The sequence below is a fragment of the Desmodus rotundus genome, chromosome 12 (assembly GCF_022682495.2).
Source record: "Desmodus rotundus isolate HL8 chromosome 12, HLdesRot8A.1, whole genome shotgun sequence".
In the NCBI taxonomy this organism is placed as follows: domain Eukaryota; kingdom Metazoa; phylum Chordata; class Mammalia; order Chiroptera; family Phyllostomidae; genus Desmodus; species Desmodus rotundus.
In genome coordinates, this window is record NC_071398.1 from 79,037,142 (window position 1) to 79,062,466 (window position 25,325).

At 39.0% G+C, this 25,325-nt stretch overlaps 1 protein-coding gene across 4 annotated transcripts in view; it reads left to right on the top strand.

Annotated features, from left to right (window-relative positions):
* Window positions 1–25,325, top strand: part of ASH1L (ASH1 like histone lysine methyltransferase) — a 215,150-nt gene that overhangs the window by 187,145 nt on the left and 2,680 nt on the right. For all 4 annotated transcript variants that reach the window (XM_053916032.1, XM_053916031.1, XM_024573899.3 and 1 more), the window contains 15 exons: window positions 2,602–2,710; window positions 3,128–3,292; window positions 3,458–3,552; window positions 9,984–10,141; window positions 11,337–11,489; window positions 13,710–13,764; window positions 13,847–13,979; window positions 15,055–15,303; window positions 16,114–16,200; window positions 17,108–17,198; window positions 17,831–17,969; window positions 18,083–18,255; window positions 19,585–19,751; window positions 21,958–21,998; window positions 22,920–23,221. In XM_053916032.1, coding sequence (XP_053772007.1) covers window positions 2,602–2,710; window positions 3,128–3,292; window positions 3,458–3,552; window positions 9,984–10,141; window positions 11,337–11,489; window positions 13,710–13,764; window positions 13,847–13,979; window positions 15,055–15,303; window positions 16,114–16,200; window positions 17,108–17,198; window positions 17,831–17,969; window positions 18,083–18,255; window positions 19,585–19,751; window positions 21,958–21,998; window positions 22,920–23,221 — 2,117 coding nt within the window. The remainder of the gene's footprint in view (window positions 1–2,601; window positions 2,711–3,127; window positions 3,293–3,457; window positions 3,553–9,983; window positions 10,142–11,336; window positions 11,490–13,709; window positions 13,765–13,846; window positions 13,980–15,054; window positions 15,304–16,113; window positions 16,201–17,107; window positions 17,199–17,830; window positions 17,970–18,082; window positions 18,256–19,584; window positions 19,752–21,957; window positions 21,999–22,919; window positions 23,222–25,325) is intronic.

The following is a 25,325-nucleotide window of genomic DNA, read 5'->3' on the forward strand; positions in this document are numbered from 1 at the left end:
TGTTTATGGGTTAGAAATACCAATATTTTTGAGATTTCAGATCTTATCAAGTTGATCTATAAATTCAGTTACAATCGAAATCCAATTTTTGTGGAAATTGACAAGCTAATTCTAAAACATGCCATTATGAGGTACCTAAAAAAGGCAAGACAACCTTGAAAAGGAAAACAACTTTAGAACTTTACCAAATTTCAAGATTTATTATAAAGGTGCACTATTTAAAACAGGTATTTGGTTGGGGTAGAGTAATAGATAAATGGAATAGAATGGAGTGAGTCAAGGCCAAGACTCATCAATGTACTGTCACCTGATTTATGACAAAGGTTCTACTGCAAATCAGTGAGGAAAGGATGGATTTTCAGTATGTGGTGCAGTATCAGTTGGCTTCTACCTCACTCCACACACAAAAATTAACCGAAGATGGTTCATAGACCTAAATATCACAGTTGGAAAAATCAAACTCCTAGAAAACCATTTTCTAGAAGGAAACATGGGAAAATATTTTCAGAGACTTGGGATAGGTAAAGATATCTTAAACAGGACATAAATAGCATTGACTGTAAGAGGAAAGAATTGATAAAATTAACAATTTCTCTTCATCAAAGAATAACATCAAGAGAGTGGAGAAGCAAGCCATACCCTGGGTAGAAGATATTTGTAATGTGTTTATATAACAAAGGGCTTACTTCTGGATAAAACCCAAAATGTACAAATGAATAAGAAAAAGACAATCTAATTTTTTAAATAGATAAAGGAATAGGCACTTGAAAAGAGAGAATATGAAAGTGGTCAGTGAAGATGCTTATTAATACTAAAATATGTTGAAAACCACTATATAAGCTTCACAATGGCTACAGTCAAAGAATGACAATTCAAAGTGTTGACAAGGATGTAGCTAGCACCCTTGAATGTTCTTAGATGCTAGTGGAAGTGTAAAGTCGTGTAGCCACTTTAAACTGTGTTTACCAGTACCTACCAAAGCTAAACATATCCAGTAACCCAACAAACCCTAAGTATATCCCCCCAAAAATGAATACTTAAAATTCAAATGATGTGTATGTCCACAGAAAATTTTTTTCAATAATAGCTAAAAACTGAATATTTATCAATGGTGGGTAGATATAGAAGTTGTGCTATATTCATTTGACGGACTGTTACGCAGCAATATAAAGATACGTTGCAACTACAGTGTAACGTTTAGTGAAAGGAGCTAGGCATATAATCGTACATACTTTAGTATATATTTGAAGTTAAATACAGGCAAATTAATCTATAGTGATCAGAATAGTGGCAGTTCTTTCTGGGGAGCATACTGATTGGGGGAGAGAGGAGCTTTTTGGAAGGATATGGAGGTATACAGATGTATAAAATTCAGCAAACTGTACATTTAAGATTTGTGTATTCTACTCCATGTAAGTTATACCCCAAGAATTCCTTTTCATATAGTATAGAATATAATCAGATTTTAAATGTTATGGTATAGACCAGACCAAAATCAGCAAACTTTGGTGTGTGGCTCTGTGCCAATAAAAATTAAGAAAGACATGAGGGGTAGTTTGCCATAGTTTCCCAACTGCTGGTATAGACTAAAAATGCTGGGTGAAATTAGGAAAAAAGAAAACCAAAACCTAAAGATTAGAGAAATTTACATTTGATAAGGTAGTGTCCAAGCCAAACCTTGATGTGTTCTGCAATGACAGGGAGACAGAAAGGACGAGGAGAGAAGCTATGGTATCAAACAGCCTAGGTTTTAACTCCCTGGTTTTGAATGCAATTGCTATGTGACTGGGAACAGACTCTCTTAAGCCACAGATACCTCATATACATAATAGGAATGTAATACCTATCTCATAAGAGTTCTTCTGAGGATTACAGAGATAATCTGTTATCAGTATAGCATAGTGATTAAGCTTTCAAACCAGACTACCTTGTTTTGAAACTTGATTGCCATAACTAAGAGCTCTATTGACTTTGGGCAAGTTGCTTATCCTCTCTGCCTCAGCTTCCTCATTTAGAAAATTTAGAAATCTAGGGGTTATAATACTATCTAAAATAGTACCTTTTTTGTACAATTGTCAGGAGTATTAAATAAGTTAATACAACAAAATGCTATCATTAATATAACAAGCAATTAAGTGTTAGTTACATTTATTATATAAAGTATATGATAGGTCATTAATAGCAATGTAAACTAGAACAAAAGAGACACGTGTACAGGTAAGAAAGATGGAGATCAGTAGGAACTAGAAGATTGTTTTTTTAGGTAAGCTATAGTAGGAGATCATTTTAATTTGTTTAACAAGTAGACTAAAGCCATGTTTTAAAGGGACTTTGATAACCAAGCAGGAAAATTTAAGACCTATGGTAATTGACAACACAGACCATGTTTTCCAGAAAGTTGATTTAGGTCTATTAGCCTGGCAGTATTATATAGTCTGAATAGAATAGAAGATAGATTAAAGGTGCAGAGCTTGTCCCGGAAACTTGAGTATTAGATATAGAAACAAAGGCAAATTTGAAATCCGTGTACCTTTTTGTGTGTGTGTGGTTTTCAGGCATGGCGTTAAGAATCTCTACCTTTAACTCTTCCATTCTCTATAGGTCTGTTAATGGAGTATACCGGATTGGATTATATGCTCTTAAAGATATGCCAGCTGGTACTGAACTCACTTATGATTACAACTTTCATTCCTTTAATGTTGAAAAACAGGTAAGAATAAGAACTCCAAGAGGAAGGTTGAACTTGGTCACAGTGCTCTGTATAACATAGGCCTTCGAAAAACTGATTTGTAGCCATTGAGAAGAAAATAATTTTTCACTCTTAACTCCACTTATCTAGGATATATAGGTCTCTTTTATTCTTTCAGAACTCTGTAGAAAGAGATTGCTCAATCATTTTTGACCAGTCAGTTTTTAACAATTCTGGTGAAGTTTTTCCAGTGTTTATTCTTTCCTTTCAACTACAGTGGAAATTTATTTATATTTATTTTATTCTCAATTAATTGTTTTCCTCTATATGAAAATGCCTTGATTCAGTCTTATTGTTAGGTGTCCAAATGCTCTGGCATCCTACTTGACTTGTAAATGAGTCAGCAGGCTAAAAGCATTATTCTCTTTCCTTTCAAAGCAACTGTGTAAGTGTGGCTTTGAGAAATGTCGAGGAATCATTGGAGGCAAGAGTCAACGTATGAATGGACTCACCAGCAGCAAAAGCAGCCAGCCTGTGGCCACACATAAAAAGTCCAGCCGGTCAAAAGAAAAGAGGAAGTCTAAGCACAAGCTGAAAAAAAGGGTGAATAATGATCTCATGGCTTTCCTCCAAATAGCTACTCAGAACCAATTACTGATATAAAGGAAATACCAAAGGGTGGCATCTTAGGAGTGGTTTTAAAGTTCTTTGAAGTGATTTCTGATTGATGGGTTTTTTTTCATGCATTCTGACCCATCTCTTTTTCAGAGAGGCCACCTCTCTGAGGAACCCAGTGAAAACATCAACACTCCAACAAGATTGGCCCCTCAGTTACAAATGAAGCCCATGTCCAATCGAGAGAGGTAAAAAGGATATTTTCTTACCTGAGCGCTTTATATTGTATGATTTGCTTGTCAGTTTATTAAACATATATATAGTTGAGCCATTTCTTTTGTGGATGAGGTCTTTAAACAAAGATTCAAGGTATCTGTTAACTTGGATGGGGGGAAATTGTATCTTTATTTTCCCTAATTTCTGAATGAAATTCACCATTTCCTTTAAATATGACTGGGCAAAAATAAAATTTAAAAACACAAGTGTGTGTGCATGTGTGTGTGTGTGTGTAGCATTTTCAGTTTCCATGAATTTTGTCACCAATATTCACATTTTCATTTTATGTTATATGTGTTAGAAATATATCAAAATATTACACATTCATCCCTACTTCAAAATTACTATACTTATTAGACCCACAACTAGATTTTGTCATGTATAAAAATTTATGTATTAAAAAATTAAATATTGTGAAAACAATGCTCTGACTGGTGTGGCTCAGTGGATTGAGTACTGGCCTATGAACCAGAGGGTCACTGGTTTGATTCCCAGTCAGGGCACATGTCTGGTTTGCGGGCCAGGTCATCAGTAGGTGACACGTGAGAGGCAACCACACATTGGTATTTCTTTACCTCTCTCCCTCCCTTCCACTCTCTTAAAATAAATAAATAAATAACGTCCTTAAGTAAAAACAAATATTATGAAAACTATTTTAGCATAGTTTCCTTTTAATCCTATGTATTAAAATTACTTGTTTTTAATTAATTTTAAATACTTTTAAAAATATATTTTATTGATTATGCTATTACAGCTGTCCCATTTCTCCCCCTTTATTTCCCTCTGTCCTGAACACCCCCTCCCACTTGCATTCCCCCCCTTTATTTAGTTCATGTCCATGGATCTTATATATAAGTTCTTTGGCTTTTACATTTCCTATACTATTCTTAACCTCCCCCTGTCTATTTTCTACCTGCCATTTATGCTACTTATTCCCTGCACCTTTTCCCCCTTTCTCCTCCTCCCCTTTCCCCTGATGATAACCCTCCATGTGATCTCCATTTCTGTGATTCTGTTCCTGTTCTAGTTGTTTGCTTTGTTTGTTTTGGTTTTGGTTTTTTAGGTTCAGTTGTTGATAGTTGGTTATCATTTTACTGTTCATAGACTTTGATCTTGTTTTCCTTAGGTAAGACTCCTTTGTAGGTAACTGTCTCCTTTTCTCTCGCTACTTTTAAGATTCCCTCCTTATCTTTAATCTTGGCTAATGTAATTATGACGTGCCTTGGTGTGTGCTTCTTTGGGTCCAGCTTCTTTGGGACTCTCTGAGCTTCCTGGACTTCCTGAAAGTCTGTTTCCTTTGCCATATTGGGGAAGTTCTCCATTATTTTTTCAAATAAGTTTTCAATTTCTTGCTTTTCCTTTTCTCCTTCTGTCACCCCTTTCATTCGGATGTTGGAACGTTTAAAGATGTTCTGGAGGATCCTAAACCTCTCCTCACTTTTTTGAATTCTTGTTTCTTCATTCTGTTCTGGTTGAGTATTTGTTTATTCCTTCTGCTCCAAACCAGTGATTTGAGTCCTGGTTTGCTTCTCTTCACCTTTGGTTCTCTTTACATTTTTCTTTATTTCACGTTTCATAGCCTTCACTTTTTCCTCTATTTTCTGACCATACTCAACCAATTCTGTGAGCATCCTGATTACTAGTGTTTTGAACTCTGCATCTGATATGTTAGCTATCTCTTAGTTGCTTAGTTCTATTTTTTCTGGAGCTTTGATCTGTTCTGTCATTTGGGCCTTTTTCATTCATTTGTTTCTGTAGGCCTGTTACATAGTAAGGGGTGGAGCCTTAGATATTCGCCAGGGTGGGATAACCCAGGTTGTTGAGTTGTGGTGCTGTCTGTGGAGGAGGGGTCCAAGAGGGAACAATACCATTTGGTCAGCTCTCTGTTGGCGTTCAGTCACTTGTGCCACTACCCACAAGCAAATTGGGCCCTTCTGGTGCTGATTCCCAGGTAGGTGGGTTTGTGTATGTTGTATGACCCTGGGAGTTTCTCCTGCTGCCTCAACCCTCACAGGTTTTCTCAGTCAGAGGCTTTGAGACTTTATTTCCCCACAACGGAACCCTGGGTTGCATGGTCTGTCTTGCTCCCCAGTTGTTCCTCCCAGTTTATCCGCATGCAAATGTGGGACCACCCGCTCCACCAGCTACTGCGTTGCCCAGTCTGCCAGCTGCCACCTTGCCAGGGGTCCTCTCCACTTGGCTACCTGTCTCCGCCCCTCCTACTGGTCTGGGTGAATGTTTCTTCAACTCCTTGGTTGTTGGACTTCCATACAGTTCGATTTTCTGTCACTACTGGTTGTTTTTTAAATTTGTTGTCCTTGTTTTGGTTGTGTGAGGAGGCACCGTGCGTCTACCTACACTTCCATCTTGACCAGAAGTCTAATTTTAAATACTTTTAATTTTTAATTATATTTTTTATTTATTCTATTAAATAGTCCATGGTTTTCCTCCTTATCTCCCTCTCCCCAGCTCCCCCTACTCACTCAGGCATTCCCCACAACATTGTCCATGTCCATGAGCCATGCATAAATATGTTCTTTGCCTACTCTAAGTCCTTATGCTGTACTTTGCATACCCATGACTGTTCTGTTAACTACCAATTTGTACTTCTTACTCCCTTTACCTTTTTTACCCATCCCCTGACTCCCTTCCCATTGGCAACCATCGAAACATACTTTGTAGCTATGATTCAGCTTCTCTTCCGCTTGTCTGTTTTGTTTTTAGATTCATTTGTTGGCAGATAGTATTTATTGCCATTTAATTGTTCATATTTTTATCTTTTCCTTAAGAAGACCCTTTAACATTTCATATATATTGTTTAGGTGGTAATTAACTCCTTTAGCTTTTTCTTGTCTGAGGAACACTTTATCAGTCCTTAGATTCTGAATGATAGCTTTGCTGGGTAGACTAATCTTGGTTGTAGGTCCTTGCTTTTCATCACTTTGAATATTTCTTGCCAATCTTTTCTACTCTGCAAAGTTTCTGTTGAGAAATCTGGTGACAGTCTAATGGGAGCTCCCGTGTGGGTAACTAACTGCTTTTCTCTTGCTGCTTTTAAGATTCTCTGCCTTTAACCTTTGGCACTTTAATATGATGTGTTTGCTGTAGGCCTCTTTGGGTTCATCTTGTTTGGGTTCATCTCTGTACTTCCTGGACTTGTATGTCTAATTCCCTCACCAAGTTAAGTTTTCTCTCATTTCTTTTCATATAGGTATTTAATCCCTTGCTCGCTTGCTCTTCTCCTTCTGGCACCCCTATGATCCAAATATCAGTATGCTTGAAGTTATTCCAAAGGCTATCTTCCTTACCCTATCTTTATTTTTTTAATTCTTTTTTCTTCTTGCTGTTCTGATTGGTTGTTTTTAACTTCCGTATGCTACTAATCACTGGTTTCATCCTCATCTTTATCCATGCTACTGTTGATTCCCTGCAAAATGTTCTTTACTTCAATCAATGTGTCCTTTGTTTCTGACTGGATTTTTTACATACTTTCGAGGTCCTCACTAAGTTCCTTGGCATCCTTATGACCCGTGTTTTGAACTCTGCATCTAGTAGATTTCTTGCCTCCATTTTGTTTAGTCTTTTTCTGCAGTTTTGTTTTGTTCTTTCATTTGAGCCATGTTTCTTTGTCTCCTCATTTTGGCAGCCTCCCTGTGTTTGTTTCTGTGTATTAGGGAGAGCTGCTTCATCTCCCAGACTTGATAGAATGCCCTAATGTAGTAGGTGTCCTATAGGATCCAGTGGGACAGCTTCTCCCGTTACCCACTGTGTGTATCCACTGTGTGGCCTCTGCACACCCTCCTGTTGATTGCTGTTGGCACATCCAAGGTTAGCCACTGCCTGTGTTCTGTCCAGTGTTACACATCATAAGCTACAAAGTGAGATGGCTGCTAATTTGCTGGTATTTGAGGTTCCCAGGAGAGGCCCAGGTGTATAGCAAGACCTACCCAAGGTGTTACCAATGTGTTGCTAGTTCCAGACTTAGGGCGACCTAACAAGAGGTACAAGGACTCACTGAAGCCAAGTGCTGCTTGTTTGAGAGAATTTAGGAAAGTCTGAAGCTGGGCTAAGACAAGCCATTCATATGAAAAATCCACTGGAAACAGCTCGGGTGGTCCTGAAAATTGGGTGGGGCAGGACCTCAGGAAATCACCAATGTGTGGGGCACACAGTGTGATCTAAGTGGATGTAGTCTTCAGATATGGCATTGAACTGCTGGCTCTGTGGCTGTGTGGGGAAGGGCTCAGAAAAGGAACTATGACCTCTGGCAGCATTTCCGTCTAGGAAAAAGCTGCCCTTCAGCTGTCTCCCTGATGCCAGATAATTCAGTTCCTCCCCATATGTCTCTGATGACTTTCAATCTGCTGCTCTGGTGCTGGAGCTCAGAGGAAGTGAGTCCAAGTAAGTCTGTGCATGAGCTCTTTAAGAGGAACTGCCTGGGACTCCAGAAGTTTCTGTCTCCCACAGCCTCAATCCCTAGTAGTTTTTACAGCCAGAAGTTATGGAGACTTATCTTTCTGGCACTGGAACCCTGAACTGGGGTCCTGGTGTGGGGCTGGGACCCATGACTCCTGAGATGTACTTCCCAATTTTTATCCACCACACATTGGTGTGGCATCAGCCCGTTCCACATCTCCACCCCTCCTACCAGTCTCAATGTGGTTTCTTCCTGAATTTTTGTAGGAAGTAGTTGTAGGACTTCCATTCTTCTCAATTGCTGCAGTTCTGGCTGATGGTTGTTCTACAGTTTAGTTGTAATTTCGATGTGGTTGTGCACAGAGGCAAGCCATGTTTACCTACCCCGCCACCTTGGCTGGAAGTCTAAATTTAATCTAAAATACTTTTAAAACATTGTTCAGAGAAGTGTTACTTGGGCTTCATCAGTCTGCCAGAGGAATCCATGGCACAGAAAAGGTTAAGGATCCCTGCTTTGATATATTAACAGAGCAATAAAAAGGATTTGTAGTGGTTATTTTTGTTCTTCCTTGTACTAAGATTCATATCAGAGGTGAGCAAAGTAAATATGTCCTCTATTTTTCAAGATATTCTATATTCCTTTGGCTATACATTCTAATCTCTCAGAAAGTTTATCCTTATTTATATCTTTATAATTTTAGCCCCCTTTATTCTATTTCACTTGTCGCAGAAATTTTAAACTTCGGCGAAATAGAATAAGCTAATTTAGTGGTTCTCTACTTTAGCTGCATGAAGCTTTTAAAAACTTCCGATGCCCAGGCGACACCCAGGACCACTTGACCCAGAATTTTCACAGGTGGATCCCAGGCATCAGTAGTTTATAAAGCTCCCCAAGTGATTTCAATGTGCAACCAAAGTCAGGAACTCTAAAATTAATCTAATCTCCATTTACTTAGGCCCATAGTTTAAGATTTATTCAAAGTCACATCTTTATGTGTGTGCTAGGGTGAAGATTAAATTACGGAATCAGAATTGTGTGGGGTCAATCAAGATACATGTAACTGCATTGGCCGAGTGGCTCAGTTGGTTGAAGTGTTGTCCCATACACCAAAATGTTTTGGGTTCAATCCCCAGTCAGGGTGTATACCTAGGTTGCAGGTTTGATCCTGGTTGAGGTACATATGGGAGGCAAGAGATCAGTGTTTCTCTTTCACATCGTTTCTCTTTTTCTCTCTCTCTCTCCCTTCCTCTCTCTGTAAACTAATAAACATACCATCAGGTGACAATTAAAATTTTTAAAAGGTATATATAATTAAGTTTATAGACCCATGTGCAGGCACTGTACCTAACGTAGTTTACCCAGTGGATATCTTAAGTATCTGTGCCTTCATCTCTGTCTGTTCATTTCTTCTTGTTTTAGCTAATCCTGAGCCAGTTCTTCATCTGGGCAACTTCCTCTTGAATTTGTACATATAGTCCATAAAGTTCTGCCTTCAAGTTAGGTTGCTTCAGTTGCCAAACTTTTTGTAGCTTTTAAGTTACATTTGCCAGATATTGGAAAATATATAGGGAAATGTTTTTTGTTATATGGAAAAAAATCAAGATGCAAAACTGAATACTGTTTCCCCATACATAATTCCCTTTATAAAGGCTGAATTCATTGATAAGTATCCTTTTTTAAAAAAAGATTTAATTTGTTTATTTTTAGAGACAGGGAGGGGGAGAGAAAGGGAAATAACGATCGGTGGTCTCATACACGTGAGCACCACAACCAGGAACCAAACTCGCAGCCCAGGCATGTGCCCTTATGGGAAATCAAACTGGTGACCTTTTGCTTTGTGGAACGATGTCCGGCCAACTAAGCCACAGCAGCCAGGGTGATAACTATTCACTTATAACATCTTGACAGTGGCTTACATAGAACAGACAGGTAATAAGTGCTTATTGAATTAGTGAATAAGGGAACTCCTTCCTTCCTTCCTTGTAGAAACTTTGTATTAAAGCATCATGTATTCTTGGTCCGAAACTGGGAGAAGATTTGGCAGAAACAGGAGGAAGTAAAGCACACCAGTGATAATATTCACTCAGCATCGTTATATACCCGCTGGAATGGCATCTGCCGAGATGATGGGAACATCAAGTCTGGTAAGAACTGGGAAACATTCCTACTAATTCTAAAAGATTATCTCGAAAGGGATTATTTCAGTTACTTTCAAAGAATCTATTCAAAGATTCCTTTTAATCTGCTTTAAAAAAGTTTAAGATACAAGGATAGAAACACCAATCAACAATCACCTATCCCTCCCAACTCTTCAAATTCCTTGTTTCTGCTCTGGGGAATAGGAAGAAACCCCCTTCCACCAGCGTCCCAACCATAACCTACAGCCTGAAAGTCACTATACATGACATAGGTAGTGAATCCTTTGTCTCCTTTCTTAACTGGAAAATACTTTGCAGACAGGGTAAGTAGTGATGATAAATGCAGAGGAAAATGACATCAGTGTTAATTTGAAGACTTTTTGCCTCCCACATTTAGATCAGCATTATATACACAGACTTTCAGATTTTTCTTTTTCTAACTTTCATGAGTGAATAATGTAACGGCACTTCTGATATAGATTTGTTATCCAGAACAGATTAAAAGCAGAAAACTGGCATGTTCAAATACTCTTTCTAACTGCAAATAAAGTGTTCAAAAGTTTATGCTCTTATTATTTTATCTCAAAAAGTACAAGCAATCTGCATTTTGTTTGAGAGAATATGCTGAGCGGGAACTTGATAGACTTAGAAATTTTCCCAAAATCTTCTGTCTTCTCAGTGATTTGATTGGCATAAATTCTCTAAATTTATAATTCAGGGAGTTCAGATTTTCTGGTAATAATAATAATTATTTTCTACATCTTTATTATATATCAGGCTCTGAGCTAAACACATTAAAAAGATTATCTCATTTAATCTGCATAGTTTCCATGAGGAAAGTATTACCACTATTCTCACTTTATAGTTAAGGAACTGAGACATAGGGCCAGTTTAAGTAACCTGCGCAAGATCACACAGCTAGTGAGTAGTGAAGCCAGAACACAAACACAGACTCATTTTGAAGCCCAGACTTAACTGTAGCATTTGGCCACTAATATAAGGTCCCTCTAACTTGCAGCATTTGTCTCTCTGGTAAACTCCAGTGTTTCCTGATTTTTCAGTGAAGGAGAAAGAACTCCATGACCATTAATCTACTAATCACTTCAAGGAAAATGGAGCAAAAAGCAGGAATCCATTGGGGAAGAGAAAGCCACATAGAGCTCTTCTTTTCCTAAAGCTGATTTTCACTTTATTCTTTCAGATGTCTTCATGACCCAGTTCTCTGCCCTGCAGACAGCCCGATCTGTTCGAACGAGACGGTTGGCAGCTGCAGAGGAAAACATTGAAGTGGCTCGAGCAGCCCGCCTAGCCCAGATCTTCAAAGAGATCTGTGATGGTATCATCTCTTATAAAGGTGACGTGTCCACCCCAGATTCATTCTTAGCTTTTTTTAAAACTCATATCACTTACCTTCACCTAAGACATTCGAGACCAAGAACAAGTGACACATTAGGATTAGGAATTTAGGGAGGTATACTTAGTTCTTCCTTTTGTCAGAGTCTCTGGGGATTATTGTTTTTAAATCCTTAGTTCTTATATGTCAATTTTTTTAATTAGATTTACCATAGTTATGTACTATATTTAGAAATCACATTTCTTGGCTATGGCATGGAGATAAGCAGGTCTCTCTCTTGTATATAATTTTCCTGGATGAGGCAGTGAAATAGTAATTTAAGAAAAAAGTATTATGAGCCCTGGCTGGTGTGGCTGAGTGGATTGAGCATTGGACTGCGAAGCAAAAGGTTGCTGGTTCGATTCCTGGTCAGGGCACATGCCTGGGTTTCAGGCCAGGTCCCCAGTAGGGGGTGTGCAAGAGGCAACCACATATTGATGCTTCTCTCCCTCTCTTTCTCCCTCCCTTCCCCTCTCTATAAAAATAAGTAAAAATTCTTAAAAAGAAAAAAGTAATGCACCTATGACAGCAATGGTTCTTAACCTTTTTTAATTGACAGATATTTTTGAGAATCATAAAAGCTATGTGTTCTTTCCCTAGAAAGAATGGATATACATAATTTTGCAAACATTCTGGAGTATTGACAGGCCTTAATCTATACATGAAGGAAAAGGACCCCAACCTTGGACAGGTAGCTCAGTTGGTTAGAATGTTGTCCTGATGTGCCAAGGTTGCAGGTTCAATCCCCAGTCAGGGCACATACAAAACTGAACCAATGAATGCATAAATAAGTGGAATAACAAATTGATGTCTCTCTCTCCCCCCGCTCCCTCTCTCCCTCTCCTTTTCTCTCTCTAAAATTAGTAAATTAAAAAAATGAAAAAGGAAAAGGACCTGAAGTTTCAATTACTTTAGCCTGCTCTGTTTCTCTTTCAAAATGCATCTTTGGATGTGTTTTGAGGCTAAGGGTGGGGAAGGAGAAAGATTTTAATTTGGGGTAGGTAATTTGGTGATATGTACATGACTCTTTATGACCAGGAAATTTGGAGATATTTAATATGAGAGCTTTTAACACATAATTGCAGCTTTTTGCTATCAACTTTAGCTGGTCGTCTCTTCCTTTCCCGAAATTTTGAGGAATTTTTTTTCTCTTTATTTTTCTTCATATTTTAGAACTCCCATTTAACAGTTTCATTATTATTATTTTTATTATTATTATTGATTTTGGGAGGCAGGGGGAGAGAGAGAGAGAGAGAAACATCAATTTGTTTTCCACTTATTTGTGCATTCATTGGTTGATTCTTAGATGCACCCTGACCAGGGATCAAACCCTCAACTTTGGCTTATTGATACAACACTCTAACCAAGTGAACTACCTGGCCAGGGCCCGTTTGTATTTTAGTAGCTTTTTACAGTTTGGTTAACCTAAGGTAATAGAGAAGAAAAGGAGGACCAACCTGTTCTAAAATGTAAAGTATTGTGACAACTATGCCCTTTCCATTCCCAAAAGATCACAATCTACATTTTCAACCAGCTTCATCTGATCTAAGGTGAAACTGCATAGATATAGCTACATGTCTACTACATTCTGGGCAAGAAACAACAGACTTTTTCTCTATATATAGTAAATTGCTAGAAAGCAAGTGAGAAGTAGCCCCACAGCATGAATTCTATTTATATAATACAAACTATTATAATAAAAGGATTCCAGAAAATATATACAGTACTAAATTATTCATTATCTGTAATTTAATTGAATCCAAACCAACGGAGTAATACTAAGGAGAAGTAGAAAACATTTCTGGATGAGATGATCTTTGCTGTAATATGATTTATTGAGCTGAAGTTTGCACTAAGAGGCACAGCTACCTAAATAAGTCCCCATCTCTCATTCTTCATAGAAAGCTTTTATTACCCACCTAACATTGTGTTACATTTCAAGCATATATAGTGTATCTTTTGTATTTCAGATAATCCTGAAAGTATTTTCTGATCCCTGCCTTTAGCTACATTTCTGAAAATTCCTTGCATTTGTCATAGCCAGGCTTCAAAAAAAAAATACAACAACTTAGATTTCTTTTTCTAACTTAATTTTGGGGATTCTCTGTTTTCATTTAACAGTTAATACATGCCTCCCTTGTGTCATATAGTCCTTCTACTAAACCTTGCATTCTTCTGCAGATTCTTCCCGACAAGCACTGGCAGCACCACTTTTGAACCTCCCCCCAAAGAAAAAGTAAGTTCACGTATGTGGGAATCATTTGAATTTTAGAAGAGTACTGAGTGTACCAGATTGACACCTTGGCTTTATGTTCTAGGAATGCTGATTATTATGAGAAGATCTCTGATCCCCTAGATCTTTCTACCATAGAGAAGCAGATCCTCATTGGTTATTATAAAACAGTGGAGGCTTTTGATGCTGACATGCTCAAGGTCTTTCGGAACACTGAGGTATGTCTCACTGACTTCCAACACAAATGTAAGAAGTTTGTTCTGAAGAGAACTAGTCTAGGAGTTTTAAGATTTTTACCCTATTTTGTCAAACTTCATATTTCTGGTTAAGAAAGGCAACAGTTTTCTTTTTTCTTTTTTGCTTAACCTTAGGATAAGTATTACAGAGTACTAAATATTATAGAATCTTGTATAATAAAGACATTTATATGACTAAAATAGGTTAAATCATACTCCCCCAAAAAGCAATTTTTCTAATAACCTAATTTAAGTATTGAATCTTTATATTTACACCATACAGACATTTTACTACATTTAAATCATATCTATAATTTCTTTCCTTACGACAGTAATTTTATGTGAAATACACAGAAGTATTATAAATAATTATAAATATATCTTAACAATGGAATTTAGGGGTGTTGCATGAATAGGTTGTAGAATAGGTGAAGTTTATTAGGAGGTAGTTTTGAACTGATTTAAAGGAGCGGATGGAATATCGTATGGTGCATAGAAGAGAGGAAACTATTCAGTGACTTTTGAAATGCCTTGAAGAGATGTTTGAAGGATAAAAGAGGCTACTAGCTGAAGGAAGAATTGATGGTGAAGACAAGAAATGAGAGAAAAACAGATGTGGGAGAAGAATTAGAGCAATCTTGAATGATAACATGCTTTTTACTGAAACCCAGCTTTCATATATATATTTAAAGCTTTTAGCTCTGTCCCTACTATCTGCGACACAAAAGTAAATGAAGAGCTCTCCACAGCATTATTCTTAATGACATTAATTCATATTTCATGGTCACTGTGTATTTTATCAAGTGGACAGTAAGACGTGTGAAAGGAGTTGAATGGCAGAGCAATAAAGGATATGGAAAAATTACCATGCAGATTCTAATGTTAATTCATTTTAGTTCAGTTTAAGTTGTTTTCAGATGCCTGGCACTATGCTTGATGGTATTGAACACCTGTTAATCAAAATGGGAGGATAAAGAAAATCCTGCTACCTCTTCAGGTGTATTTCTAAGCCATATTGAGAAGACCAAACATGATTTCTTTCTTCTGCTTTCTCCAGAAATACTACGGGCGTAAATCCCCAATTGGAAGAGATGTTTGCCGCCTGCGAAAGGCCTATTATAACGCCCGGCATGAGGCATCAGCCCAGATTGATGAGATTGTGGGAGAGACAGCAAGTGAGGCGGACAGCAGTGAGACCTCAGTCTCTGAGAAGGAGAATGGGCACGAGAAGGATGATGACGTTATCCGCTGTATCTGTGGCCTCTATAAAGACGAAGGCCTCATGATCCAGTGTGACAAGTGCATGGTGAGGGTCAGGAGGTGAAGCAGAAACATAGTCCTGATGAACATGGTGACCACATTCAAAGAAGTAGCCCCTGTCTCTTTTGGCTTGGTGTGACAGGCTTTTTTATAAACTTTAACTTTTTGCCTTGGTTTCTATTATCCCTCACTGTCCACCATATTGTTTTTCTTCTTTTTTTATATCTGTCTCTTACATTTAGCCTTCTTTCTGCCCACTTCCCATCTGCATCAAGAAGAACAATAGTATTTAGGATAGTGCCTTACCTTGAAGAGGTACTACACTCTTTATAGCGTCAATACAGATGGATTGTAGTCTGTAGAGCTCCTGACAAAGGAGTCAAGGCCTCAATTTAAGCCCTAGTATCTACATTTGATATATCTAAACTTGTAATCTTCTGTGGAAAGTGGAGCTATGAGTAACACATAAGATTGTTGGGAAATATAATTAGATAAAGATAAGTAAAAATATTTTGTAATTGTTAAAGCCTTTCACAGTAACTATATCATTGATGTTTATTATTTATTAAGTAATATACTTGGTGCTGTATTCATTCATTTTTCCCATTTCTAGCCATCTTCCTATTTTAGTTGCCCAGATCTGTATTGTGAACTAGTCCGTATACTTGTGTTCAGACAAGGCTTTCTTCTTTTTGCCCCTATTTTATCCAATTTTTCACATGCCCACTTATCTCTTAGTTAATTCCTGTTTTATTTTACCCTCTCTTGTTGTTCATTTTTTTTTCTTAGTCCCCAGGACTTCTCAGTAAGTCTAAGACTTCCCCCCTGTCCCCGCACTGCACTTTTTTCCCTACAGGTGTGGCAGCACTGTGACTGTATGGGAGTGAACTCAGATGTGGAGCACTACCTTTGTGAGCAGTGTGACCCAAGGCCCATGGACAGAGTAAGCTGTCCTCTGATAATACTCTGATCTAAAAATAGGAGATGTAGTGCATGATGTCTTGTCTGCCCTGTTCCTGGTGTACAGCATTGCCTTTGATAAGTCACTCCAACCTCTCTGGGCATCAGCTTCTTACACTTCACATTGAGGGTAATAATTCTGCCCTTTCTCTTCTTAGGAGTGTGATCAAAGGGAAATAAAATACCTAGAAACTTACGGAAGGAATAATACTATATAAAACTATGGTTTTGATAAACACTATCAACTATTTATAAAAGAAGTTGCTTGTACAGTCCAGAACCTGAGTACTGTAAATCACTGGACTCAGAGTCAACAAAGTTAACCGTAGTCCCACACTCCAGAAGAGACTATGGATTGGGTAACTTGCCCAAGGTATTAAGTGGCTTTTTTGTCTTGGCTACACTATGTGTGTGATACTGGGAAAGTCACCTCTATAAAAAAGAGGTATTTAGGCATTATTTTTGAACAGTGGTGCTAATGTCATTTTGTGTGAACAGCTCTTTGTCATGAGGGATGCATTGCAGAATACTTGGCTCCCTTGCCTGTGGGCACTAAATGCTAGTAGCTCCCCGAATTGTGACCAAGTTCCCATTTATACATTTTCAGATGCCTTCTAGATGGCACAAAACAACTGTACAATCAGTACTTCATAGCATATAATTTGGGGTACTTAGCCTGTTCGTTTTGTCCTCTACCTTTATTTTCCCAGGTTTAACAACTCCACTTGCTTTCATATTTTGTTATGTATCTATATCAAAATGACTAAAACAGTTAAGTCTTAATTGGTTGGTAATTCCTGGTTTTAGTTCTCTTCCTCTTGAATAGAGATCAGCAGCAGGCTGGATATAGTAGTCCCAGCCCTCATCCATTGGCATTCTGCTCTTCTCAGGAGGTACCCATGATCCCTCGGCCCCATTATGCCCAACCTGGCTGTGTCTACTTCATCTGTTTGCTCCGAGATGACTTGCTGCTTCGTCAAGGTGCGTACACAGGAGCTGGCCCTGCTTGTCAAAGCTGACCTTTCTGCATAGTAGGAGGTGTCTGCTGTCTGCATAATAGTCATTGACTCCATATGACCTTCAGTAGCAATAAAATTAAGATTTTTATATCCTTCAGTCCTTAGGCTTACATACATTTTCCCTTTACCAAATAAAACTAATATGGAGAGAATGGGATGTTAGCTAATTTTAAGACTAGGAAGGACATAGAGGATTCTAAAAGATGGAAGACCTCAATCATGTCACTCTCATTGTCTAGAGTTTATTATTACCATTAGACTGCTGGTTGAATATATTGTTTCAGATTTTAAGTTCTTTCTATGTAGACCTTGGGTCAGACCAAGGGTATCTAGCAGAATTCATGTAGGAATCGGACCTGGCCAGGGAGTTCATTTGGTTAGTGTCATCCCAATACCCCAAGGTTGTGGGTTCAATCCCTGGTCAGGACACATATAAGAATCAACCAATGGATGTGTAAGTAAGTGGAACAACAAACCAATGTTTCTCTCTCCTTTCCTCTCTCTCTCTAAAATCAATAAATAAAAAAAACTTTTTAACAAAAGAATTCATGCAGGAATCATTTTAACCTTCTCTTATGTTCTCTGCCTTCCTAGGTGACTGTGTATATCTAATGAGGGATAGTCGACGCACCCCTGATGGCCACCCAGTCCGTCAGTCCTATCGACTGTTATCTCACATTAACAGAGATAAACTTGACATCTTCCGCATTGAGAAGCTTTGGAAGAATGAAAAGTACGTGTTGAATCCTATCTCTTCCTTCCAGTTGTGCCCTACCCGCACACAGCTTAATATTCACTAGGATCTTACTAACCAACAAACCTCTCCCTTCTCTTTTCTTTTTTTAGAGAGGAACGGTTTGCCTTTGGCCACCATTATTTCCGTCCCCATGAAACTCACCATTCTCCATCACGTCGGTTCTATCACAATGAACTATTTCGGGTGCCACTCTATGAGATCATTCCCTTGGAGGCAGTAGTGGGAACCTGCTGTGTATTGGACCTTTATACATATTGTAAAGGTAATATGATCTGGGCTACTTAAGAAATGACCTATCCCCTAATCATTGAACTGTAGTTGCCCACTCCATTCTTACTATTTATGTCTGATAAAAGATTGTCCAGAGTTAGAGAGCTATACTATGTTATGTCTTTCTTTCCTTTTTTTTTTTTTTTAAGATTTTATTTATCTTTAGAGAAAGGGGAAGGGAGGGAGAGAAATGAGAAACATCAATGTGTGGTTGCCTCTTGCGTACCCCCAACCAGGGACGTGGCCCACAACCCAGGCATGTGCCCTGACTGGGAACCAGTGACCCTTTGGTTTGCAGGCCAGTGCTCAACCCGCTGAGCCACACCAGCCAGGGCTATTTTCTTCATTCTTTTTCCAAGTGCTTGGTACTCAATAATGTGAATTCTTTTTCTCTCTTTTTTTTTTGGTTTGTAATAGTGTATAGTTGGCACTCCCTTAGTGTTTGTGAGAAAATAATATTCCTTCACCACCCATTCCAAAATTCTTAAGGCCATCATCAACTCTATACATTAAATAAACAAAAGAAAAGCACAAAAGTTTTATAAGCTTCATGGTTAACAATGTACGCTAATTTCATAATTCCCGTTCCACCACTTTTTACCCATGTATCCTTGGATACATAGGCACTTTACCTATTGTAAATGGGGATTACTGGGGTAGGGGGAGGTATAAGGGGTCTATGATAAGGGGGGAAAAATACAATAGAGATTAAATTAAAATGGGGATTAGTTTCTATTTTAGAGGGTTTTGTAAAGATTAATTGAAATAATCTACAAAAGCACTTAGCCCAGTTTATGGCTCACAGTAAAAAAGTTCAGCGTATGCGAGGTGCTGCAGAGTGTAGTTACCTAGCTCTCTTAGTGTCATAGCAAATGGGTCCGAAAGAATATGTCCTATTCAGAAACTTCACTGCTTGGAGGTTTATGATACCAACGACGTTTCTGTTCCCCCAGTTATAAAGTGTTCATTTCCAAATGAGCTTTCCTTATTTGCTTTCCTTATTTATACTGCCCTTCTTTTTTCATAACTTCCCCATATTCTGCTGTTTTCCCTCAAAAATCCCTGCAGCAGTCAAATAACCATTTCTGGATTCTTTCCATCCTATAGTATGCCCTTCAACTCCTAGACACCCTTTTTTCTTTTTTGTTGCTTGTATCTAAGAATTCTCTTTTCTTCCGCAGTCACCAAATGCTTAGTAATAGTTACAGTGTTTCCCTCTTAAAGTGTCTAACTGCTCTCCCAGTGGTGTGTGGTAATATCTGGCCAGCTAGGGGAAAGAAGGGAAAATTGGAGGGTTATGTAACAGTGTTTGGACCCATAGGGAGACCCAAAGGAGTGAAGGAGCAAGATGTGTACATCTGTGATTATCGGCTTGACAAGTCAGCACACCTGTTTTACAAGATCCACCGGAACCGCTATCCTGTCTGCACCAAACCCTATGCCTTTGATCACTTCCCCAAGAAGCTCACTCCCAAAAGAGATTTCTCGGTAAGTCTCCTTTCTACCCTAACTGTACACGTCAGGACTGTCTAGTTCATGCGTGGAATTCACAGAGTTAGAATTCTCAAGTGCTTCTCTGCTTCATCATCCTGTTTCCCTCCCAAACTCTGGAAATCTCCATCTCTATCTGGGATGTTGGCATAAATACATTTATTCTGCATTTCCTGGCATGAGCTAGGTCTCAGGAAATTTCTGATTTCCTGGTTACACTTTAGTCAAGTTTTCATCCTTTTTCTCTCTCACCTCTTTAAAATCGTTGCCCTTGAGCCCCATACTACAGTTTTTTGTTTTGTTCTTCGCGCCCATAATTTTAAAAAGCAAGTAGAATCTAGAACCCTGAGAAACCTTTGGCGAAAATAGTTCAGTGCTTTTTCTGTTTGTCACTGGGTTTAAAATAGAAGACATCAGTATATAAAATTTTAAAAGTACAAAGCATTAAGAAGAAAATTGTATCCAGTCATGCACTGCATAACTCTGGTGGTCCCATAAAGTTATAAAGGAGCTGAAAAACTCCTGTCACCTAGTAACTCTGTAACGCTTAGCGCAGTGCCATTACTCACACGTCTGTGGGGATGCTGGTATGGAGAGACCTGCCGCGCTGCTACTTGCATAAAAGTATAGCAGGTACAATTGTGTATAGTGCATAATTTTTGATAATGATAATAAATGACTATTACTTTATTATATATTTGCTATACTTTTCATTGTTATTTTAAAGTGTATTTCTGCTTATTAAAAAAAAGCAAATTGCTGTAAACAGTATGCTGGGTTAAAGCAGCAACAAACGCACAAGTCTCAGGTTTACTGCATTTCTTAATTGCATCATTTTCTCTTGTGCTCGATTTAATTTTGTGTTGTTTCATAAGCTTGGTATAGCCTAAGTGTAGTGTTATAAAGTCTACAGTACTTTATACTAATGTCCTAGGCCTTCACATTTACTCACCACTCACTCACTGACTCACCCAGAGCAATTTCCAGTCTTGCAAGTTCCATTCATGGTAAGTGTCTTATACAGGTGCGCCATTATTTTTATCTTTTAAAAAAAAATTAAGATTTTATTTATTTTTAGAGAGGGGAAGGAAGAAAGAGAGGGAGAGAAATATCAATGTGTTTGCCTCTCACATGCCCCTTGCAGGGGACCTCACCTGCAACCCAGGCATGTGCCCTGACCGGGAATCAAACCAGCAGCTCTTTGGTTCACAGGCCTGTGCTCAATCCACTGAACCACACCGGCCAGGGCCCTTTTTTTTTTCCTTTTATACTGTGTTTTTACTGTACCTTTTCTGTGCTTAGATACACATACTTACCATGTGTTACAGATGCCTGCAGTATTTGGTACAGTAACGTGCTGTGGAGGAGCAGTAGGCTGTACCGTATAGCCTAGGTGTGTAATAGGCGATACCATCTAGGTTTGTGTACGAGTACTCTATAACATTCACACAAAAACAAAATCGCCTGACCACACATTTCCCATCATTATGTGGCACGTAACTGTATCATCCCTCTACCCAAACCACTGTTAATATTTTTATCAGCCTTTTTCCTATGTGTATTTTTTCTTTCAAATTGTTGTGAACCTACTCCTCTGATTATTTTGTGCCCTTCATCATTCCGTAAAGTATTTGGTCACCCATCCATCTCTTTGCTATAATGTAACCCTGGACTAAGCTCTCCTCATCCTAGTGTCTTCTTCTCTGTGGGCCTGTCAAAATTCATAGCTATCAAACTGGAATGCTTAGAAATAGTCTAACCAGAAAGCACACCTTTATGTCCTTATTTTCCTATTATTATTTTCAGACTTCTCTAAATAGTATTTATTCTATATTCTTTCTACCCACCACCAAGCCCTTCCCCTCCCTAGACTTCTCTGGTCTTGCTTGCTCAGTCAACAGGTCACTGATGAGCTTGAAACCCCAAGCTTAACTACTTAAAAGTTGGGATGGGACAAAAGGATTGTGAGCCTATCCTTTTACTGGCCTAGGCTTATAAATACTAAAAACCACTATGGCCTGCAGATTAATAAAAGTACTGAACTTACTACTTTAAAATATGGTTACCAGCTTATAAGGGCATTAGCCCCTATTTTTTTCTTCCTTTACCTCCCCATCTCCCTATCCTGAGTTGGCCCCAGATCATATGATCCAGCTTGGCCAGCTTCTACTGTACACTTACTGCTTCCTTTTCTCCTCTGCAGCCTCATTATGTTCCAGACAACTACAAGAGGAACGGAGGGCGGTGAGTCCAGCAGGGATGTGAAGAGCCTAAGGGGCTCACCAACAGTTTGAATGGAGCAAGAACAACCACCTACCCACTCAGACCCATCCCTAGGATTGGGGATTCTCTGACAGAGTAGTCTGATGTAGTGCCAGGAATAAGGGCAGGGAAAGAGATTTTGCAAGGATTGCCAATAAAGAAGAACAGGGTTTGGAACAGAAGTCTAGACCAATTCAGAAAAGTTTTGTTTTTAGGTTTCTGCGAGCTTTACCCATTACCCCAAGGTATATCAGCTCTTGGGACCTTTGTCAAGGAATAAACATAAGCTAGAAATGGTTTTAGCTGAGCAGTTTGAGTTGGTAGTTTTTATTTATGTTTGTTTTGTACATAATGGGTATTTTTGGAGAAGGGGCGCTGAAGGCTCTTCTTTAGTTTTTCTGCTGAACGACGGTACACTGGTTTACCTACATCATCAGTAGTTTACCATAAGGGGAAAAGATACCGGATAATAGATGTAAAAAGAGATTTAGAAAAAGTAAAAACTTCACTGAAATTACAATAGTGTAATTGTAACTTATTGTAGTTGGACTGATAGTATTACAAAGTTGCATCACACTTCTTTGTACACGTGAAGCAGTCAGTTAGAACTAGCTAAGCAATTTTATTGGCTCTGATAACATTTTATGGGTTTGTTGGATTCCTGCAAGAAAGAAGAAAAATTGAATTTTACAAATCGAAATTAAATTTCAGAAAAAAGTAGTGAGTGGTTTGTTCAAATAATAATAAAGGGAAGACCAGAGGCAAGTTTCTTACCTCTTAAGCCAAGGCTCTAACAGCTAGGCTTCAGGGTCTCAAGCCATGCTGAAGTGTCTTCCCTTCGTGCCCCTTCCATCCTCTAGTGTCCTTCTCAGGCTTACTCTAAGCTTACATATCCTTTGGCAGGTCGTCCTGGAAGTCTGAGCGCTCCAAGGCACCCCTAAAAGACTTGGGCCAGGAGGACGATGCTCTGCCCTTAATCGAAGAGGTTCTGGCCAGTCAAGAGCAAGCAGCCAATGAGATGCCAAGCCTGGAGGAGCCAGAACAGGAGGGGCCCACTGCTGAAGCCAGTGAGGCTGAAAAAAAAACAGAAGAGAGTAGTCAAGAAGCCCAGTCAGCCTGTACCCCTGAGGAACGACGGCATAACCAGCGGGAACGACTCAACCAGATATTGCTCAATCTCCTTGACAAAATCCCAGGAAAAAATGGTAAGAATCAGGCTAATATCTAGTGTTTAAAATACACAGAGAATGAGGGGAGAGGAAATGAGAAAGAACAACTTCTAATTACTTGTCCAGAATGGAAAGTATCCTAAAAACGGGTATAGTTCTTTTATGGACCTGCTTTTAGTTATATCTTGGGAAAGAAACTGTGAGAGGTGAGAGGATCTCCTCCCTAGAGAACAAGTTTTGGTTTTTTTGTTTGGCTTTGTTTTGTTTGGTTTGGTTTTTTTTAATATATTTTATTGATCATGCTATTACAGTTGTCCAGTTCTCCCCCCCTTTATTCCCCTCTGACCTGCACATCCCCTCCCACCCACATTCCCCCCCATTAGTTCATGTCCATGGGTCGTACATATAAGTTGTTTGGCTTCCCCAATTCCTATACTATTCTTAACCTCCCCGTCTGTCTTGTACCTACCGTTTATGCTTTATTCCCTGTACCTTTTACCCCTCTCCCCTGACCCCTTCCCGCTGATAACTCTCTGTGTGATCTCCATTTCTGTGATTCTGTTCCTGTTCTAGTTGCTTGCTTAGTTTGTTGTTTTTTTCGGTTCGGTGGTTAATAACTGTGAGGTTGTCATTTTACTGTTTATATTTTTGATCTTTTCCTTAGGTAAACCCCTTTAACATTTCATATAACAAAGGCTTGGCAATGATGAACTCCTTCAACTTGACCTTATCTGGGAAGCATTTTATCTGCCCTTCCATTCTAAATGACAGCTTTGCTGGATACAGTAATCTTGGATGTAGGTCCTTGCCTTTCATGACTTTGAATACTTCTTTCCAGCCCCTTCTTGTCTGCAAGGTTTCTCTTGAGAAATCAGTAGACAGTCTTATGGGCACTCCTTTGTAGGTGACTTGTCTCCTTTTCTCTTGCTGCTTTTAAGATTCTCTCCTTTTTTAATCTTGGCTAATGTAATTACGATGTTCCTCCTTGGGTCCAGCTTCTTTGGGACTGTCTCAGCTTCCTGGCCTTTCTGGAAGTCTGTTTCCTTTGCCAGATTGGGGAAGTTCTCCTTCATTATTTATTCAAATAAGTTTTCAACTTCCTGCTCTTCCTCTCCTTCTGGCACCCCTATGATTTGGATGTTTGAACGTTTAAAGATGTCCTGGAGGTTCCTAAGCCTCTCCTCATTTTTTTGAATTCTTGTTTCTTCATTCTGTTCTGGTTGAATGTTTATTTCTTCCTTCTGGTCCACACTGTTGATTTGAGTCCCAGTTTCCATCCCATCACTGTTAGTTCCCTGTACATTTTCCTTTATTTCACCTAGCATAGCCTTTATTTTTTCCTCTAATTTGCGACCAAATTCAACCAATTCTGTGAGCATCCTGATTACCAGTGTTTTGAACTGTGCATCTGATAGACTGGCTATCTCTTCATCGCTTAATTGTATTTTTTCTGGAGCTTTGATCTGTTCTTTTATTTGGGCCTCTTTTTTTTTGTCTTAGTGTGCCTGTTACATAGTAAGGGGCAGAGCTTTAGGTGTTCACCAGGGCGGGGCAACCCCTGTCACTGTGTTGTGATGCAGTATGTGGGGAAGGGGTCCAAGAGGGAACAATGCCACTTGGTCAGCTGTCTGCCAGCTTTCAGTCACTTCTGCCACTACCCACAAGCAAATTGGGCCCTTCTGGCACTGATTCCCAGGTGGGTGGGTTTGTATACATTCTAGGACCCTGTGGGTCTCTCCAATGAACTCTACTGTGAGGCTGCGAGTTCCTCCCATTGCCACCTCAAGCCCCACAGTGTTTTCAGTCAGAGGCTTTGAGGTTTTATTTCCTTGCGCTGGAACCCTGGGTTGCGTGGTCTGTGTCCCCAGTTGTTCCTTCCGGTTTATCTGCACATGAATGTGGGACTGCCCACCCTGCCAGCCACCGCCTTGCCAGGTCCGCCAGCTGCTACCTTGCTGCTTGTCCTCTCTGCCTGTTGAGTCCTCTCAGCCCAGCTGCTCGTCTCTGCCCTTCCTACTGGTCTGGATGAATGTTTATTCTTTAACCCCTTGGTTGTCAGAGTTTCATACAGTTCAATTTTCTGTCAGTTCTGATTGTTTTTTATTTTTAAATTTGTTGTCATCCTTCTTTTGATTGTGCG